This window comes from Protopterus annectens, chromosome 3.part0, assembly GCF_019279795.1.
Source record: "Protopterus annectens isolate FY-2018-M chromosome 3.part0, PAN1.0, whole genome shotgun sequence".
Lineage (NCBI taxonomy): Eukaryota > Metazoa > Chordata > Ceratodontiformes > Protopteridae > Protopterus > Protopterus annectens.
Genome location: NC_056731.1, coordinates 619,847,904 through 619,869,721, shown reverse-complemented (window position 1 = coordinate 619,869,721; position 21,818 = coordinate 619,847,904). Strand labels below are relative to the sequence as shown.

General features: G+C 39.1%; 1 protein-coding gene across 3 annotated transcripts in view; it reads right to left on the bottom strand.

Moving 5' to 3' along the window:
• Window positions 1-21,818, bottom strand: part of BBS9 (Bardet-Biedl syndrome 9) — a 2,479,230-nt gene that overhangs the window by 1,837,746 nt on the left and 619,666 nt on the right. For all 3 annotated transcript variants that reach the window (XM_044065020.1, XM_044065022.1, XM_044065021.1), the window contains exon 6: window positions 618-792. In XM_044065020.1, coding sequence (XP_043920955.1) covers window positions 618-792 — 175 coding nt within the window. The remainder of the gene's footprint in view (window positions 1-617; window positions 793-21,818) is intronic.

The following is a 21,818-nucleotide window of genomic DNA, read 5'->3' as shown; positions in this document are numbered from 1 at the left end:
ATGATTTAGACAGCCATCATGAGTAGGAAGGTTTTTATCTTCTACCCCCTTGCGCCTACCCAGTAAAAACCCTTGGGTAGAACTTTCAATGAATTAGACGTTTTTCAGATGAATCAGAAGCTCATAAAAGCACCTTTTGGTAATTTTCTGAAGAAGTCACTGAAGACGATATAAACTGTATGTATCAAGAAAATATAAAGGAATATTAATATTTAGCATTACCAAAAAATCAAGGCACAGAAAGTAACAGTCAAGCTAGTAAAGCAAAGCAGACTGACTATTTACTTCAGGAGGCAAAAAAGGAGGAGGAGAAGGATGTAGAAGATACAGTTGTATACAGCCTCTAATGGCCATGGTACTATACTACATTCATAAATCATTAGGGAGACCAGCCCAACTGCTGCCAAATAGGCCGAGGGACTAATATCTCCCTTCAACTGCTTACCATTTATATTATGAATTTCTGCAGCAAATAATCCTGATGACGAATTTAAGACCTGCACAATAGATTAGCATTAGTGCAACACTGGGAACACTCTCACGGAGCAAGCACATAACAATAATTGCACACTATTACCATTTGTTTTATTTTTAAAGGATCAAATCAAATCACTCACTTGTAGCTCTCTACTTGTCGACAAGAAGAGACTGTAATAAAGGCATCAGTTCGGCAACTGTAGCTGAGTGGTCCAGGTAAAAGAAAACCAGGCAAAAAGCGACCAAAAGCATAGCTCTCCTGTTCAAAGAACATAAGCATACCATCCATGGACTGAATGCAAATCAAGTCTCGCCCTAAAAAAATGCACAAAAAAGGAAAACAACATTATTATACAAAGTGTGTGAATCAGTTTAACTGTTTTTTTTTGCTATGAAGTTCTACTCTAGTTTCATATTTTTCACAACTGAAGCTCCAGAACTCTGTACGAAAGTTATCCCCAGCTTTAGTGTCACTGTGGTGTTTTTTCCCCCACAAGAAGGTTACATAGTACAGTTCATCTTCTCAGAATACAGGTACTAGACAGGTTAAATATCTTAATATGATTCAAACCACAAAACTCTAGTTTTAAATGGCTGAAAAACAGGTTTTATGCAAATGCTTTTTGTAATCAGATTAATAAAATGTATTAATATCAAAGGCCTGGAAGTGAAGAAGTGCAAAAGCAGGAAAAAATTTGGGGAACTACAGGACTAGCAGCCTAACAGCAGTGGCAGGGCTAATCTTAAAATATAATCCTGAGAGAAAGTCTGATTGTTTTCATAAAGGACATCAATTTCCAGGAATGCAGTGATGGCTCATGACCAAAAGTATCTCAAATTCAAATTGGATGCAGCTTTATGACTAAGTTAGATGAGAATTTGACAAGGGGGTGCCAATAAGTATGGCTTTATCTACACTAGACCAAAGCCTTTTGCCTCGATCACAGGCAGTGCTCTTCCATGAGTTTATTTTAGACATATCCGAGAGAAGGAAGAACCAGAAAAAAACTTTACTGATGGCACAAAATTAGATACAGTAATGAAGGATGAAGGAAGAGTCTAGGGAAGATTTGGAAAGTCTGTCCAAGGGGGCACAAAGATACTAGCTGAGGTTCAGTGCAGACAAATGCATATAAACCACAGCATACCTTGTGTACAGTTCCATGGGGGATCCATAAGAAAGTGATCTGGAGGATGTTGATCACACCTAGACCAGATGGCCAGAAGTGATGTGAGAAGGCAATGACAGAAAGAAACAGAATACTTGGGTGTAACCTCTCCAAGACAGACTCCAGAAGCAGGAGTAATGTTATTGTTTTACCATACCCTGGTCAGGCCACACCCTAACTATTGTGCAGTGGAGCAGCTGGGGGGGGGAATAGAGCTGGTCCGCCCCGGGTGGCACTATTGGGACTATTAACTTTAATATACTTTTAATTTAAAAAAAAACTTGTTTAAGGGTGTTCTTCTTTAAGAACGGTCCTGCAGCATCATGTCTGTGCGCGCGTTGTTCTTTCTGCCTACACGCAATTTGAAAACATTTTGCTGCCCTTCATTTTTCTGTTGCTGCTGCCCGAGTGTTGTTTCCTGCCCGATTTAATGCCCCAGTTAGGTATACCTAGTGGTTAGTGTTACTCAGGCTCAAACTCTGTACCTTGAGTACAAGAAACAAGAGCCTAAATTGTCTACCCACACCACCACTTGTGATTCAAGCTCTCAACTATCCAGATTTTCACAGAATATCTAGAATGTTGGTCTCATACTTTTGGTCTGTTCCTCTAAGAATTTGTGGTTTTCTGGCAAATGTGTGAGAACTGAGTTCACTAAATTATGATAGCCATTTTAGTTTCAGTGTTCCTATCTTTCAGGAAATGCATGGTAACACAAAACACTTTATTCTAGCAACCTTCTAAGATTATACAAGAAATGTTTAAAATGTGTCCTTGGTTTTGGGCCTTTGTTTTTCCCTCTACCCCAATAAATGTTGGCTTTTTCCAGATTTCTTGTGCTGCAAAGTTGAGAGATTAAGTTGAGTTTCAAGTGGATTTTACAAGGAACTGCGAGTTTCAGGGGAAGATAAGTTTAGTGCTGCGTATGTAAGTCTATTTGCATTGTTAGTAGCAGAACAAGTAGTATACTTGCATTTGATGCAGAAGGCTGTGGGTTCTACTCCCACACTATGTAGTGGATTGCTGATACTGTTCTGTGTTGTACTTTAAAGGGAGTGGATGCTACAGTCCTGTGAACGTCCTCCTTTGAGATACCTAGTAATTATCAACCTGTTATTTTATTTTATTATTTATTTGCTGTTGGTTAACCAGGATGGTCCATTGGGCCAAATGAACCCATTTTCAATGGAGTCCTGGGGAGAAAAGCTCCAACAAGAATACATGTTACAGAGATATACATTACATAGTATACAACTCATAGCAAGGTAAAGTTTACAAACAGTAGAATTATCCACGAAAATAATGATAGAGTGTAGTTATATACATTTTTTTTTTTTTTGATAGATGATATTTAGGATAGGATTATGAGCAAAATATAGGAGGTGAAAGTAATAAGGATAGAGGAAGTGGAGAATGATTATGTGGGGAGGGAGCAGGAGCATTCCCATCTGGATGTTAGGTAGGAGTGAAGTGTTTTTTTAAAGGTAGGAAGGCTAGCGATGGTGCGAATGGAGGGAGGTAGGGAGTTCCATAATCGAGCTATGTTAAAAGAGAGGAGCTTTTGTCCTGGGGGCGAAGGGGTCTATGGACTATTATTAGGTTCTGATTAGTGGATCTGAGAGGTCTTTGAGTCTGGTGAATTTTAAAGGTAGAAGAAAGGGTGGGACAGAGGGATGGTTGGAAGATGAGTTTGTGTGCAAATGTGAGTTGAGTGTAGGAGAGGTAGTTGGGAAGTTCGAGCCAATTTAGTTTATGCAGTGGTGTGCAGTGGTGTGTTGAAGCTTTGGTACTAGTGGCAAATTTGGCTATTTTGTTGTAGCACGTAGATAGTTTAGTTCTAATAGATGATTGTAGGTTAGTAAAAAGGGAGGCACCATAAAGGAGAGAGGGTAAGAGAAATATAGTAGCGAGATTGAGTTTGGTTGTTGATGAGAGGAATCGCTTGTGTCGATAGAGCAGGCCAAGTTTTTGGTGGGTTTTTTTATGTTTATTAGTAGATGGGACTCAAATTTAAGGTTATTGTTAATTTGAACTCCTAGAAGTTTGGTTTCGGATACCAGTTCAAGTGGAGTATTATTCTGACTGGTGATGGAGAATAGTTGTTTATCAAATGTGTTTGTTTTAGAGGGGGTAAATATCATTAATTTTGATTTGGCTGCATTAAGTGCAAGATGGTTATCTTTCATCCACAGTTCTGTGGTGGAGAATGCTTCTTTGGTGAACTGTAGAAGGGTTGGAATGGAAGAGGCTGCACAGATGATTGTAGAATCATCAGCGTATTGGATGATACTAGCATGGGGGATAGAGTGATAGTAATCATTTATAAAGATGTTGAACAGGAGGGGGCCTAATATGGACCCTTGTGGGGGTGTGTAGGAAAGAGGAGATGGCTTTTTTCCATTTGACAGCTTGTTGCCTGTTTGAAAGATAGCTGGTGAACCAGTTAAGAGTTGGAGGTGATAGGTTTAGCTTTGACAATATAGTGAGCAGTAGGTTATGGGAGATAGTGTCGAATGCTTTGGAGAGATCAAGAAGGATAGTAGATACAGTGAGACTGGAGTCTCTAGCTTTATTCACAGTTTCAAGGAATGAAAGGAGGGCTGTCATAGTACTATGATTAGGGCAGAAGCCATGTTGGGTAGGACTTAGTAGATTGTTGTCTAATAAATAGGGAAAGAGTTGTAAATGGATACATTTTTCTAGAATTTTTGATATGGGAGAGAGGATGGCGATGGGCCGGAAGTTGGTAATGCTAGTATTATTCCCTCCTTTATGAAGGGGAATGGTAAAAGCTTTTTTCCAGACTTGTGGAACAAGACCTTCTTGGATGGAGCGGTTTATTAGGATACTAATTGGGAGGGCGATGGCATCTGCAGATATGCTGAGGAAGTGTGAGGGGATGTTATCGGGGGCATTAGTGCATGGTTTTAGCTTCTTTAGTAGTTTTTTTTTAGAGTGGAGGTAGGGATTGGTTTCAGTGAGAATATAGGGGTTTGTGAGGTAGTAGGGTGATTGAGTGGAGAAGAGGGGGGTGTAGGAAGAGGGCAGGCAGTAGTAGGGGGTGGGTGGTTGCTTGAGAAGGAAGAGGTAAGTTTGGAGATACAGTCAATGAAAAAGGAGTTGAATTTGGTGGAGAGTTCATTGTCTTGTACATTTGGGTTGGGGTTTGGGTTTTCAGTTGTGCCGGGTTTTAGGAGGGATGTTATACCTTTCCAGAATTTTTGTGGGTCAGATTTGTATTTACTTTGGAGGGAAGAGTAATAGTTTTGACGGTCTGTCGAAATAAGCTTTTTTACTGTATTGTGAAGAGTTTTGTATTCATTAAGGGTAGTGGGAGATTTGTGCTTCTGATAGTATGACCAGGCTTTATCTCTTAACCGCATGGTTTCCAATGTGCTTTTAGTTAGCCAAGGGGTAGTTTTGTTTTTTATTCTTTTGGTTTTTAATGGAGCATGAATATCTAAAAGACTTTGGAAGGTAGTATTAAAGTGAGTGATTGCACTTTCAAGGGGGAGAGTTTTTAGGGGGCACCAGTTGACTGATTTTAAGGAGTTGGAGAAGGCTTCTGGGTTGAAGTTTTTTAGGTGTCTGAAAGAAATGTGTTTATGGGTAGCTTGAACGGGAGAAGGGAGGCGTGTAGCAAAGATGGGAAGGTGGTCGCTTAATGAGTCAGGGAGAGTTCCACTATCAGGGTAGTAGTGGGGGTGAGAGACTAAGATCCAGTCAATAATACTGCAAGTGGTGAAGTCTTTAGATGGCCTAGTGGAGGAGTTGATGAGTTGGGAGAAGTTATATAGGTTCATGTTGATGGAGGGGGTATGGGATTGAGTGGAGGACCAATTGATGTTGGTGTCTCCCATTATGATGGTTTCGTTAGATATATTGGTTGAGAACCAGGAGAGGATATCTTCAAGAGTAGAGATATTGTCTCCAGGGGGAATGTAGAGAGAGGCAATACATATATTTTTGCGCTTGTTTAATTGAAGCTGGGCAATTATTAATTCTGCATTGTTAAATTGGGGAATAGCTTTATTGTAGGGAGTAATGCATAGAGGGGCGGAGTAGAGTAGGGCTACTCCACCACCTTTTTTGCTGGTTCTGTCTGCCCTGATAATAGAGTAGTTAGGTGGGACTATCTCCTTGTCTTTGATATGAGGTTTCAGCCAGGTTTCGGATATGCTTAAGATATCAGGATTGTTATGGTGTAGCCAGGCTTGAAGGTTATGAATTTTGTTAGCTATACTTTGTGCATCAAGGGATGCAAATGTAATAGATTTAGATGTAGAGGAGGAGGTGTTTGGGCCTGGGTTAGGGTGAACATCTCCAGATAATAGAAGAGATGTTAGAATTTGCTTTATTTGGTAGGGGCTTTTCGTTTTTTTTGATAGATATTGTTAGCTGTTGGGTAATTGTTTGGGAGTTATATGGGAGTTATATATTACTCACTTATTATTGTTTAATGTAACATAGGTAGTTTATTCTTCAAGGGCAGCAGGCACTTTATTTGTAGATGAAACAATGAAATATAAAGTTGTTTGCAACAGCAACCTTTTCATTAGTTACAGATCTCTTTAATGTGGAATTATTTAGATGACTTTTACTTCTGCAGAGACTGTGCATATTTACTGATATTGGTGGATTGTAATGACGGATGTTTGAGTAGACTTTTATGATGAAAATGCTCTGAACTGGGCAGTTTTGTCATTATTGGTTAATACATTTTGTTTCATTGCTTAATGGAAAAACGTTCAAAACAATTAACTTAAAACATGCTCTAACAAGTGTGCAGTATTATACAAGGAATATAATTTAATACAATCAGGAGGATGAATCAAAGAACACATGTATGTGTGCAAGGGGCCTATGATTTGAAAACAGCCCAAAGGTAAACTTTATCCTCCACTGGCCAGATGCATTTTCTTTGAATGTGGGTTTCAGTGCTCTTTCAATGAATGTGAATTTCAAGAACAGAGACGTTTTAATGCTAAGTCTCTTTTCATTGTGAGACTGTATTGCTTTGCATATGTCCATCAGTGTATGTGCTATAAAACTTGAAGTAAAAGTTTTAAATGAAATCCAAATAATCACTGTAGAAGTTAAGCATTAAGCAGTATGCACATTACAGTGTTTATGGTAAATGGAGAGAAATAGCCAAGTAATGGGACACTGGAGTGCCTGCAGGGGGAGGACTGTGTATGGGGGGCGGGGGCATCTGACCATGGTTTTGTGAGGGGGGAGGGGAGGCAAACTCAAGCTATACCACTGCAACTGTGTATAGTTTTAAAGGCCTCACTAGTAGTTGGACATCAGCTGCTAGAATATTTCTTTTACTGCATAGTCTCACTCACTGCATTTGTGAGACAAGTATACAGACCTGCCATGTTTCCATCAGATAAACCTTAGAAAATCATTCAGCAGATCAGTGTAAGCAATGCTAAAACAGCAGCACACATGCATGCATGCTCTCTCTCTTACATGCACACTCTCTCTCTCGCACATGCAAAGAAATGTCTTAAAAATGTTTAGCAATTCATTTAATGCAATATGTAATGAAACACAAACAGTGATTTCTTCAAACTTTGCACTGCCCATTGTATTCATTGCAATTGCAAGGGGGGCAGGGATATGTTTTTCTGCCTTCACTCCCAAAGTGAAAGTTTTCAAAACAAGTTTTGGAAGCCACTGCCAGTACTATGGCAGCTTATAAACACATTACTCCTTGTCTGCATCTTTCCTTAATCTACAAACTGTGCTTGCAGAGGTGCAGTAGGGAAATACTAGGAATATCTTCTTCTCTGAGTCAAATTCACTTTCTGAAAATGTTTATCAGATGACTGCATTTCAGAGCATTAATCAGATCCCTCAAACTACTTTTCATAATAGCAGCAGTACTAAGGACAGTTTAACAAACATTAGATATTTCAGTAAATACAAATGGCACATTTACAGTTATTTCCCTTGATTGCAACATGAACAATTGCTAGAAAAGCAATGCATACAAGTGTAATTACTGCTAACATAAATTATTTTAATGATAAGGGAGTTATAAATACTTGCAAGAGTAAGTTTGCCGCCTATGTTCTTTGGTGGTCCTGAAAGTTGGCATACATAGGAGCAGAATTCTGGGGCACATGCAAGCTATAATACAGAATGATGACAAAATACCACAACAACAGTTTTAGTTGCACAAGGCAGTAGTTTATACACATTCAAGTGCATAGCTGTCAGGCATGTTCCTTTTTGTGTTAAGCAGAAAGGGATGGAGTTTGTTTCAGAATACAATATTTCTACATGGTTTAAATGAGGAACTGTATATCACCTGTTTATTCTTAACACGCCTTCAGTGTTTCTGGCAATTCTGTTCCTAACCAGTTGAATTAATATGTTTAATGATGTGTATTTTTGATTGCTCAAATGAAAGAATGTGAATTACACACTAAAATGGTGGGCAGTTTCTTTGCTATTCAGTTATACTGGTAAGGTACTATTGGAGATACCAGACATTTTAAGCACTTAAAATATTAAGCAATAAATATTTTACAAAGTCTACAATTTTGTTGTGAGTTTGTTCATTTTTTGACTAGATTTTTGTTGGAAGTTTCACTGCAAGGAGTACAGGATTTTACACGTTGACTTTCTTCTTTGTCTTTTTAATCCACAAACATTTTTATAGGCCAAACTCACATCTGGAAAACAATGCAGCACCTGTATCATGGTATATGTCGATCTGAGTGTGTGCTGTACCTTTAAGAGCTATTCCAGTCCGTGGACACATGCATATAAGTACTGAGCATGTGCAAGCAAGAGTGCCATTTTGAGTGAGCAGATGGAGTGAAACTATGTATGTGTGTAGCATGTCAGTCAGTTAGTTGGTTTAAGTTTAATGTTCCAGTCATCCATCCTGATTTGTGTGCAATAAACTACTTAAACGGACACCTAAGTCTCATCACCTTATTTGAACACACAAGACAAAGCATTCAGAATGTTCAAAATGACTTTCTAATTAAATGAAATGTTCAGAGCTATGATATATTGATAAAAGTACTCAAAATACTTACAAAAATGCTTGAAATAACTTCTGAATCACATAAAATGTATAAAAAAGGGAAAATGACTGTATTTTTTCGCTATTTTCTTCTTTTTTTGTATTAACTAAAGCTATTTCAAACATCCGAGGTATGCAAAGTGTTTGCAAGTGTGTGTGGAATTACAGTACAGTTACTTCACAGACTACAGTCATTTCAAAGGGACTGTTGTGCATTTGAATATTTTTAAAGTACCTGGTGTGTGCGTGCATTTGAATATAATTACAAAAGAATTTTGTTGGCATGGCAGAGGGATTTCACAGACCTACTTCACTTGTATTTGATAATAATGTTGCTGAAAACTGGAGAGTGTTTGAGTATGATATTTTCATACAGGCTGCTTTTTCTGATAAAGACGCATGTACAAAGGCATTTATTCTGCTTAATTTAGCTGGTTCTGAAGCCACTGAAAGGGAACATTCATTTATTTATGCGCCAGCTGTGTAAGCAAGGGAGGGTAAGAACCGCCATATTGTGGTACCGGCTGAAACGTGGCAAGACCCGAGTGCTTAAAATGTAAATTTAGAGAAATGTGTAACCCCCAAATGAATATTACAATGGAAAGGAGTTGATGAAATATAGGCTTGTGTGTGCTATCAGGTATGATGCAGTGAGAAAGATTTTGCTTCGAGACAGTGATTTAACTTTGAATAAGGCCATAGAGATTTGTCAGATATATGAGCTCATAGAAAAGCACACGAATATGCTTACAAATGAGAAAAGTATGCTTGCAGTGCCTTCGAGTGCTAATGTTGACAGCATGCAGCGCAAGGTTAAAAGATACAGGCCTAAGTGTGGGGCCACACCCTGGGCTTCCCTAGCAAAACCCTGTGGTTGCTTCAGCAAAACCCAAAGCAGCTTCAGTAAAACCAAGGCACACTCAGTAAAGAAGAGGGGTGATTCAGCAAAACTTGTGACAGACCTCATAGTCAACTGTCGTAATTGTGGAGGCAATCATGAGCCTAAACAGAAGTGCTTAGCATTTGGTCAGCAGTGCCACATAAGTAAAAAGTGGAATTATTTCAAAAGGTTCTGTAAATCAAAAGGGGCACATTCTTTTATTAAAAGAGAGCATCCAAAGAGGCAAGTTGATCAATTAGAAAGCTGCGACCATACTTTTTATGGTGATGGTGTGTCTGTGCTTGAAACAGTCAATGCAATAGATTTGTTGGCAAAGAATTAAGTATTTTGTACTGTTCTGATTAATGGGAGACCTGTAAAGCTCAAAGTTGATACTGGTTCAAAGTGCAATGTTATGTCAGTAGAAATGTTTGCCAAAGTAAAAGCTTGTGAGAAGCTTGATCTGTTTTGCAAAAGCTTGTTGCTTATGGTGGTGAAGAAATTTCAAACCGAAGGCTCAGTAATGCTTTCATGTTATTCTGCTGGGAACAGCCATGATTTGCAATTTTATGTAGTCAAGAGACATGTGCAGTCATTGTTAGGCCTCAAAGACAGTTTGAAGATGGGACTGCTTTCATTTAATGCAGAAGTCCACTATGTAAGCGAGTGTAAGAATGAAAATTCTACACAAACTATTTTTTCTGACTAGGCTAATCTTTTCGAAGACAAGTTGGGCAAACTCCCAGTTGTGTACTCCATGAAGTTTGACAATGAGGTAATCCAGTAATCAGACCAGAACAGAAAGTTCCAGTAGCCATGCAAGGCAACGTAAAAGCTGAGATAGACAGAATGGTGGGGATAGGAGTAATTTGTCTAGTAGAAGAACAAACTGAATGGGTATCCTCCATGGTAGTAGCTCACAGGAAAAGCTGAGATGACATTAGAATATGTATTGATCCAAGAGATTTGAATAAAGCACTAAAATGATCTCTTCATCCAATGCGTACAGTCGAGGAACTTGCTGCGCTTATTCCAAAGCCCATTGTTTTTTCTGTCTTAGACACAAAGAGTTCATTTTGGCAAATTTTGCTTGATAGAAAATCTTCATTGCTGACCACTTTCCGTACACCATTTGAAAGGTAAAGATTTTTGAGAATGCAATTTGGGATAAATTCTGCCAGTGAAGTCTTTCAACATGTAATGGAGCAAATTTTTTTCTGACTATCCATGTGCTATTATAGTAGATGATATTCTTATGTGAAGCAATGGTAAAACTGAACATGACAGAAATCTCAGGAAAGTTCTGGAACATGCTAGTGAAGTGAATCAAACTAAATCCATAGAAATGCAAATTCAGGCTACAAGAAGTTACTTGTGTGGGTCATTTGTATACCAGTTAAGGCTTACGACCAGATCCTTCCAAGCAAACTGCAATTCTTGAGATGCCAGCTCCAGACAAAGTCACTTCCTTACAACATTTTCTTGGCATGGTCAACTATTTGGGCAAGTTTATTCCAGATTTGAGTGTCTTTTCAATACCACTAAGAGAGCTTGTATGCAAAGGTGTAACTTGGTCCTGGTTGGAACACCACCAAAGAGCGCTTGATGTCCTGAAACAAAGAATTGCCATTTCACTCATTTTAAGATATTATGGTGTTCACAAACTTGTAACTGTTTCTTGTGATACTTTGAAGTTTGGTGCAGCCATTCTTCAAGAGGGCAAACCAGTAGCCTATGCATCCAGAACTCTAACACAAACCGAGATGCGGTATGCTCAAATAGAGAAAGAGCTGTTGGCAATTGAGTTTGCATGTTCGAAGTTCCATGATTATATTTATGGCCGACCTACTCAAACCGAGACTGATCACCAGCCTTTGGTTACTATTTTGAAAAAGCCAGTGCACACAGTTCCTGCAAGATTGCAAAGCATGTGTTCAAATTGCAAAAGTACAATTTTCACTAGGTCTGCACAAAAGGCAATCTTCTCTGTCCTGCTGATACTTTATCTGGATCACCCAGAAAAAAACACTGAACAGCATGAAACCGAGCAACCTGATTTTGCAGTCATGGAAGTGAGAAATTTTTCTTCCAGACATCTTGATGAGGTCAGAACTCATGCAGTTTCAGATCCAGTTCTCCAGAAGCTCACCCACTTCATCAGTCAAGGATGGCTGTCAAAGCAATCTTGTTTACCACCAGACATGCAGCAGTATTTTCCTTACAGAGACGTGTTTTTGATGAAAGATGGTATAATCATGAAAGGTCCAAAAGTGATTGTTCCAAAATCCTGGCAACAAGAGTATATTAAAATCTTGCATCGTGGCCACCCAGGAACTGATTCTACCAAAAGAAGGGTGAGAGGATTAGTATTTTGGCCTTTTATGTCAAACAATATTGAGAAAGAACTCTCAACTTGTTCTGTTTGTAAAAGTACTAAACCGCATCAACAAAAAGAACCACTTCAGCTAAGCCAGACTCCTGAACTACCTTGGTCGACAGTAGCTACAAATATTTTTGAATGGAATAATCAACATTACTTGTTGTTAGTAGACTCTTATTCAAATTGGTCCGAGATTGACCTACTCCCTAACCTAACATCCAGCACTGTCATTACGAAGTTGAAGAGACATTTTTCTGTCTATGGTAGTCTGCACAGTCATTTCTGACAATGGTGCACAGTTTATAAGTCAGCAATTTGAAATATTTGCTGAAACGTGGAACTTTGTTCAAGTTACTAGTAGTCCTGAATACTCACGCTAGAATGGCCTGGCTGAACATGCAGTTCAAAGTGCAAAACAGCTATTGGAGAAGGCTAAACATGACAACACTGATGTTTTTCTTAATCTGCTCAATCTCAGAAACATTCCTCATGACAATTTACTTGCTTCACCTACACACAGATTAATGTTGAGACAAACCAGAACCACACTACCAATCAGTAAGAATTTGTTGACTCCGAGTGCTAAAAACAACAAAGCAGTAAATCTCAACTCCTAAAGAAGCATTTGTCCCAAAAGTCCTACTATGATAAAATCAGCAAGCCTCTGAATCCATTAAAAGAAGGAGAGACAGTGTGGATGCAGACTGCAAAAGGATTTGAGCGAACAGGGCATGTGAAACATTTGTGTGAGGAAACAAGACTGTACATCATTGAGATGCAAAGGGTGGAATTGAAAGCATTTACTACCAGCCAGTGTTACATGCTCTAGGGACATAAGCCTTGTCACCACAATAAACAGAACATGCTGGAGGGATAGCTTCCTGTCCCAGACACTTCCCATACTCTGGAACAAACTACCTATCTATATCAAACAAAGCTCCTCATTAGCACTCTTCAAGAAAAATCTTAAGCTGTGATGTCTGGACCAGAAAATTATTTCTATTGTTTTGAGACCAGAGTTAATTGCTAGAGTTTACATAGATAATGTCTTTTATTGCTGTGGCTTCCTGCAGGTACACAATACAAAAAGAAATTCAAATTTTGAGTTTCTGTTAGTCTGGGAAGTTAAAACAGAACTGTTAAGAATCATGTAATTTAAAATGAGTCAGCAGTGATGTATCTTCAATTTAAAACTTTCTCAAAGAGAGAGAGAGAATCAGAGCATTTTGGATTTTGTCTGAACTTGAACACATCAACTCACCAGCTATTTGCCTTTGCTTTGCTCTGTATTTTTGCAAGTTATTTAGAACATCGTTTCTCTTAGAAACAGACAGAAAACAGTAAGATTAGACTAGCTGTTTTCTATATTTATGTCAGACTATTCTACAGTATTACTTTAAGCATTTTCCTGTGATGTCAACTCTTGACTAGCACTGAGTTGAATTGAGGAGATTTGCCTTGTGTTTTTATTATTTATTATTAAATATTTTTAAACCTTTCAACTGTGGCTGTTTTGTGTAGAGACAATTTAAGCTCTAGAGTACATTGCATGTATATACTTGAAGTATCTTTTAAGCCTTTGGAAAAGGGAAACATTATGGGCATTCGGAAGCTGTGTTGCTGAAACACGTCAGGTCCTTATGGGGTCATTTGCTTATATTTTAAGGGCCTACATTACAAGAATTTTATCAGGTAGTGAAAACTCTAGCTTGGCTCTGTCTCTTGCTGTGTTTAGTGAATAATTTCTGTGCGACCTTTTTTACCCTTTGGTTTAGTGCCTAGATTTACCACTATGCAGCAAGAAGTATCTGTCTACATGTATGGGAACGCATTAAAGAAAATACAGTCTTCACATTTGTAGAGAACAGTTAATGCAGGTATTATCAAACATATACCATCAAGGACTGCCATTTATTTATGAAACTTGCTGCCAGAGTCACACTGTAAGCACTGCCATGTACTTATGTTATGAAACACCTGCTGGGCTTGCTCCGTTTACTCACTGTTTAAGCTGATGGACTTGCTCCGTTCACTGTTTAAGCTACTGGGCTTGCTCCATTCCCTGTTTAAGCTGCTAGTGATAGCATGGGATGGTCTAGGTACCATATATTCTGTGAGTATAAGTAGTCAAACCTGCTTCTAAAACAGTAGCAGTTGTGTGCACAGTGACCTAACTTTTGACCATGAGCCCAGAGTCGTAAGAAAGTCATTCTATAATGCACAGCTTATAAACAAATTGTGACTAGATCTAGAGATGTTATTGCCCCCTTTACAAAGTGCTTTTTATTTTCTTTATGCTGAAACTGCTGGGCTCTGATTACACTTTATGCTGAAACTGCTGTGTGTGTCTCTGGTGGGGTCCGTTTACATTTTATGCTGAAACTGCTGGGCTCCATTTACATTAACCTCTGCCTTAAATATAGACTTCAGAATATTGGCTAAGATAGTATAACTGGTGTTAGAGAAAACCATACCCAGGCTAATCTACAGTGGTCAATCTTTGTAAATGGCAGAACATCAACTGAAAATTAGTAAGATGTCATAACATTTACAAAAAAAAAGTTTTTATGCTGGGCTGTGTACATTTTATGCTGAAAGATGCCATAACATTTTTACAAAAAAAAAGTTCTATGCCAGGCTGTGTACATTTTATGCTGAAACTGTGTATAATGCCCCAGGTACTTATTCCTGGTAGACAGAATTACCTAGGCTCAAACCCTGAGCCTTATGTACAAGAGCCTGCCTTCTCTACCCACACCACCACATCTGATTCAGGGAGTTCAGCCGATAGCTCTCAGCCGTCTAGATTAATCATTGAGAACAAAATTCACTAAATAATGATAGTGCTTTAAGCTTCGGTCTTCCTATCTTTTTTGGAAACACATGGTAACACAAAACACTATTTCAGCAATTTTTTAAGATTATACAAGTAATATTTAAAATGTGTCCCTGGTTTTGGCCCTTTGCCCCCACCAAATAAATTCTGGCTTTTTCCAGATTTCTTCTGCTGTGAAATTGAGAGATTTAGTTGTGTCAAGTGGATGGTTAACTGGTGCAGTGGTAGTGTTACTGTCTCACTGCAAGAGGTTCTCTGGTTTAATTCTTGGCTGAGGTGCTTTTTGTGGGGAGTCTATGTCCTCCTTGTGCTTGTGTGGGTTTCCTTTGGTTATTCTGGTTTCCTCCCATGTTACAAAGGCATGTATCTGGAGTCTCCCTGGGACTCTGCTGAAAATTGGCTTTGCTCCAAGTTAGACTTTCATGGTAAACAAATGTTAAAAAAATTTTACAAGGAGCTGAGAGCTTCAGGAAAAGATAAGTTTAGTGCTGCTTGCTCCAAACCTGTTTGCATTGTTAGTAGCACAACAGGTAGTAGCCTTGCTTTTAATGCAGAAGGCTGTGGGTTCTACTCCCACAGTATGCAGATGGATCGCTAATACTGTACTGTGTTGTACTTTAAAGGGAGTGGATGCTGCAGTCCTGTGAATGACCTCCTTTGGAGGAGTTACCTAGTAACTATGAACCTGTTATCAGTTTGCCATCCATTCCCTATTGCAATATTACTATTTATTTATTTATTGCATTTGTTTACTGGGAAAGTCCACTGGGCCTTACAGAGCCCATTTTCAGTGGAGGCCCGGGGAGAAAAGCTCCACATACAATTTTTACATAATATAGCAGTTGGAGTTACATAAATATTTAAAAGGTTATACAGTAATAGTAATATGCATGATTTTAAGCTAAAACACAATTACTAATAATAGGCATGAATTTAAGCTAAACACAGTACTAATGAAAGGCAAAGATTTTGAGCTAAATACGGTATAGTGTACACGTGAGAGTTGACACTGTTTTAACAAAAGTAATTAGGAAATGGATTTAAGAGGGGAATATATGTGAAAAAAAGACAGGGAGGAATAGGTTCAGGAGTGGCAGTAGGTAGGTATAGAGAGAGAGGGTGGATATTCAGATTGGGTGGGTAACAGGGTTAAGCAAAAAAACAGGGAAGGTTAGAGTGCTGGAGGGTTAGAAAGAGGAGGGTTGCAGGGATGAGAAAGAGGTTGGAGAAGAAACAGACAGAGGAGTGGGGACTGGAGTAGCAGAGTCAGGAGAGAGCTATTTTTGTCAAGGGCATAGCCAGCAGGAGGAGAGGTGTTGTTTAAGAGACATTTTAAATAGGGCAGTGCTACTGATGGAGGTTATAGTGGTAGGGAGGGAATTCCAGAGTTTGGAAACAGAAAATGAGTAGAGCATTTGGATGGCTGTCAGTTGAGGTTTGTCTACTTTGAGTAGAGTTTTATTTTCTGATCTAAAGGGTCTGTTGGGATGGTATAAGGTCAGCAGAGAGGAGAGTGAGGGGCATGCTGTGGGTTTGTAAATTAATTTATGTGCAATTGTAAGGTGTAGGAAGTTGAGATAAAGTGGTAGTTCTAGCCAGTGTAGTTGCTGTAAAGAGGAGCAGTGGTGTGCTGAGATTCTAGCATTTGTAGCAAATCTGGCCACCTTATTATAACATGTATCTAGCTTGGTTTTGAGGGATGTGTGGATATTTGTAAGGATAGGGGCGCCATATAGCAGGGATGGAAGTAGAAAGGCTGACACTAGTGCCTTTTTTGCACTAAGTTTGAGGTAATAGTTATGCTTATAGAGGGTGCCTAGTTTTTGGGTTTTTTTTTTTTATATTGCTGAGAATATGGAGGTCAAATGTGAGGTTTTCATCAATGATGACTCCTAACAGTTTGGTGTTGGAGATGGTTTTGATGGTAGTATTATTCTGGAAGCAGATAGAGAATACAGTCCTATTTAGGGGGGTAGTTTTTTAGGAGTGAATAGAGTCAATTTTGTCTTGCATGGGGTGAGAGCAAGGTGGTTGTTTGACATTCAATTTTCAGTGGATTTAAAGGCCTATGGGGTTAGTAGTTGTAGCTCAAAAGGGGTTTTGGCAGTGCAGATGATTGTAGAGTCATCTGCATATTGGATCACAGTGCTGTGAGTGAGGGAGCTATGGAAGTCATTTATAAATATGTTGAACAACAGGGGGCCCAGGATCGAACCTTGGGGTACACCTGTTGAGGTGCTGAGGAAGTGAGAGCAGGATTGCTGCCACTTTGTTGATTGGAATCTGTCAGTGAGATAGCTCGAGAACCAGTTTTGGGTTGTAGGGGAGACACCTAGGTTGTTGAGTTTAGGGAGCAGGAGGGGGTGGGATATGGTGTTGAAGGATTTTGAAAGCTCCAGAAAAAGAGTGGAGACTATTTGATTGGTATCGCGTGCTCGATTTACAGTATCTATAAAGGAAATGAGAGCTGTGTTTGTGCTATGGCCTGGTCTGAAACCATGTTGGGTTGGGGAGAGAAGGTGGTTATTAACTAAGTGGTTAAGGAGTTGGGTATGCACACATTTCTCTAATATTTTTGAAATGGGAGAGAGGATAGCGATGGGCCAGAAGTTTGAGATATCAGAATTTTTGCCGACTTTATGGAGAGGAAGAATGTATACTTTTTTTCCAGATATGTGGGACATAAGATTCTTGCAAGGATCTATTAACAAGTTTACTTATAGGGTAGGCGATGGAGCTTGCGGATAGTTTTAGGAATTCAGAGGGTAGGTTATCAGGAGCGTTGGTGCAAGGTTTTAGTTTCAGAAGGAGTTTCATTATGGTGCAGGTGGGAACAGGAGAGAGTGAGAATTTAGGTAGAGAGTGGGGACCTAAATTGGTGGGTGGTTGTTTTGGTGGGTTAGTGTTTGTAGGAGGAAAGGTGGTGGTCAGCTTAGCTATAGTTTCGATGAAGTATGAGTTAAAGAGAGAGGCTATATCAGAGGATGTTTTATCAGGGTATGGGCAAGGATTGGTATTTGAGCCGAGGTGAATTAGGGAATTGATTGCTCCCCAGAATTTTTGAGGATTTAGTCTGTGCTGGTCCTGAAGTTTGTGGAAGTATTTGTTTTTGTTTAAAGTGACTTGTTTTTGGCCTGATTACATAGTTGTTTCTATAGTATAAGGTCTGCTGGGTTCTTATGCTTTTGCCAGGCTTTCCAGGTCTTGTCTCTAGAAGACATGATTTGTTTGGTGTTTTTTGTAAGCCATGCGGCGTGGTTAGACTTGACTCTTTTTATTCTGGGAGGGGCTACCTTGTCTACGATGTTCAGAAAAAGTAGAATTGAAGGATTCCACTGCCTCATCTAGGGGGATGGTTCTTAAGGTTGCCCATTTAGTTTGTTGTAAAATTTCATTTAGGATTTCTGGTGAGAAGTTGGATAGGTCTCTGGTTTGTTTTAGTTGGTGGTTAATTATAGGTGAGGTAGTTTGACGTATGGCAAAGGCTGGTAAGTGGTCACTAATTCTATCTGGTAAGGTTCCAGAGGAGGAGATATTTTTGAGGTCAGATACTAGGATCCAATCCAAGACTGAGCCTTGGTTTGTTTTGCTATTTGGCCTTGTAATATCAGTGATTAGCTGGGTGTACTTATACAAGTTGATGTTAGTTTGGGAGTTATTATTAGTGATATCTGACCAATTAATGTTAACATCCCCTAGGATGATTGTTTCATTTTGGATGGTTTTGCATGACCAGGAGAGAATTTCTTCGAGTATCGGAATGTTGTTACCTGGGGGAATGTACAAGACTATAATGCAGAGGGATTTGTAGTTATTTAGATTTAGGAAGGAGACTAAAAGTTCTGCTGTGGAGAAGTGAGGAATAGTTTTGTTGAAAGGAACTATGATGTAGGTACTTGGGTATATTATAACTATGCCTCCGCCTTTTTTATGTGGCCTGTCGAGTCTATGGCAAGCATAGTTTGGAGTAGAAATTCAGTGTTGCTGATATATGGTTTAACCCAGGTCTCAGTAATGGCATCTAACCATGCATGGAAATGGGGGAGTTTGTTTTTGATGCTTTGCAGATTGATGGTGGTGAAAGTCATGGACTCTTTGGAATGGGATTGCTTGTAAGGGGTAGATTGTGGGCCTGGGTTTGGGTGCATGTCACCACATTTTATTAAGTTATAGTGGATGGTGTGTTGTGAGGAGAGAAGCTGTTTTTTGGTTTTGAGATAGGAGATTAGTTTGGGGGCAGGGTAGAGCCAGGATTTTACTCTAGCATGTAGAGTTATGTCTAAGGTGTATAGGGTAGAGCCTATTGAGGAATAGCTTGGGAGAAATTGTGAATGTGGGGATGTTGGTTTGAAAGGTATGTGAGTAGTATGAATGGATGTGAGGTGGAAAAATAGATAGAGCTGTAGGGAGATAGTAAGGATAAAGATGTTAGAGTGCAGAGGCATTGTGTAAGTATGGTATAGATGAGATAGGAGAGAGAGTACGGATGTGGAAGGTGTAGAAGTGGAGATGGGTGATGTTGCTGGATGTTTTGAAAGAAAAGGTGGAGTTTAGCAGGGAGGAGTTGGGATAGCTAATTGGAAGTAGTGATAGATGGAGGGTGGGGTTTGGTTAGGTATAAGTACAATGAGTCTAGGGGTGGTGTGGGAATGGGGGTAGGGTAGGTGAACGGAGCGGGTTAGGCCAAGAAAGGTATGGTCCCGATTGTACAAAAATTATCTCTAAGCTTTGAAACTAAGCAGGGCTGAGAGATTTCTTTTGATCATTTGCCGTACTTTTGGCTATATTTTAGTCCTTTGCTGGAGTTAAAAAAGAAACTGAGGAAATTAAATAGGGGAGGGCTGACAGAAATGTGAGCCGGTAAGCTGTGCTTGCCACTACTCATCTATGTGGAACATATGAGTTAAAAAGGTTGTATAAAGTTGAATACAATTGATGCTGTACATTTGGATACATACACTTTGAAATACAGCTGGAATAAAGTTATAAGCAGGGCTTTCTTTCCTTCTTAGAGGAAAAAAATTAGTGTGGTGTTGGTCAGGTAGGGCTGTGTCTTCAGACTTGGGGGGAGACCCAGATAGGGTGGAGATAAGCTGTAATCAAAGAGAAGAGAGTAAAAAGATATTGTAAAATTATAGCACTGCTGAAGGTATTTAGGGAAAAATAAAACACTTCAAATGGAAGGTAAGTGGAGAGGTAAGTAGGAGAGTCAGATATTGTATGCAGTTTAAAAAGAAAAACTAGCTTACCATTTTTTAATAACATAGGCAATTTATTCTTCAAGGGCAACAGACACTTTATTTGTAGATGAAATAATGAAATATAAAGTTGTTTCCTGGTAGCAACCTCTTCATTAGTTAGAGATCCCTTTAATGTGGAATTATTTAGATGGCTGACTTCTGCAGACATTTTGCATATTTACTAATATTGGTGGATTGTAATGACAGAAGTTTCAGTGGCCTTTTATGGTTGAAATTTTCTCAAATGGGTACTTTTGTCATTATTGGTTCATACATTTTGTTTGATTGCTTACTAGAAGACTGTCCAAAACTACAAATTTAAAATGCAGTCTAAAAGCTGGTGCTGTATTATACAAGGAAAATAATTGAATACAATCAGGAAGGTGACTCAAAGAATGCATACATGTATGCCTGGCCCTAAAAATGTTTTTGAAATTAGCCCAGAGGAAAGTGTGAAAGGCTTAAAATCATGGACAAATTTTAATCTTTACTCTTGTTACCAAAGCAATGGATGAAGGTAAAACAGTTTACACCACATTACCTTGACCTGACCAAGCCTTTTGACAGAATTCCCTACTCAGGTGTAGTACAAAAGATGAATAATGTAGGATAAAATACCTGCATCATTAGCTGGATTGCCAACTTGCTCACAGGATGCAGGAGGTCAAAATAGGAAACAGACCAGTCACCAATGGAGTCACCCAGGGTTCGGTGCTGAGACTTTTTTTCTGTTTGGCATATACATCTCAAGAGTAAAAGGAAATGCCAAAGGGCTTTGGCCAGCTAAGTCTGAGATGACTGCAAGCTAAAAGTAGTTATTGAATACCTAAACGACTTAACCATCATGCAGGAAGGTTTGTCCCAATAATAACTAGCGTCAAAATCATGACAATGCCCTCTGAGAACTGACCCAATTGTTTGGTATTTGGGAACTTGTGCGCAGAGTGACCTAACTTTTGACCAACATGTGCCCAGAGTCATAAGAAAGCCTTTCTATATTGCACAGCTTGTAAACAAATTGATTGTGACTAGATCTAGAGATGTTGTTGTCCCACTTTACAAAGCTCTGATTAGGTCAGTCATTTTGTATAATGCCCACTTTGGCAGGTATCTGTCCATCCCCATGAAACAATTGGAATACCTTCAGAGATACCTTACTAAAAGGAGACAAGTCCTAAACAACAGGTCTTGCATGGACCACCTCAAAGATTTATTACTATACTCAGTATTCTACTGAGTGCTTAGAGGTGACATGTCTGGCATACAAGGCATTCTCCGACCTAACGGAGATGGACCTTCCTGAATGTCAGCAAGTCAAATGGCATCAGAATTACTCAGTCCAGGTATGTAAACTGAATGTTGTGGAGAGATGGTTATATATCACAGAGGCTACCACTGTTCCAGAACTGACTATTCATAAAAATAAAACAAAGCTCATCCGTCCATATTCAAATGCAACTTGTATCTATGGATGGGTAATAGAAAATGTACTCCAGGATTGTCCTTTATGCCACTAATGGATAGAGGCAGTTCCTAAATGCTGCATCCCTTACATGGGTCTCCTCAAATTATCTATGGTATGATCACAGTTATTCTCACTAGGGCTAAACCAGCCATGGGATAGGTAAGACCAATCAGAAAATGTTAATTTAAGCACCAAAAGAGAATTGGCTAAGCTTAAAATGTCCTCCAAGTAAACCTATGTTGTGGTACTAAACAGTTATAAAATTGCCCTTTTCAGATCACTAAGTGCCCCTCTCACCCTCCACCCCCTAGTCTTTAACAGCTTCC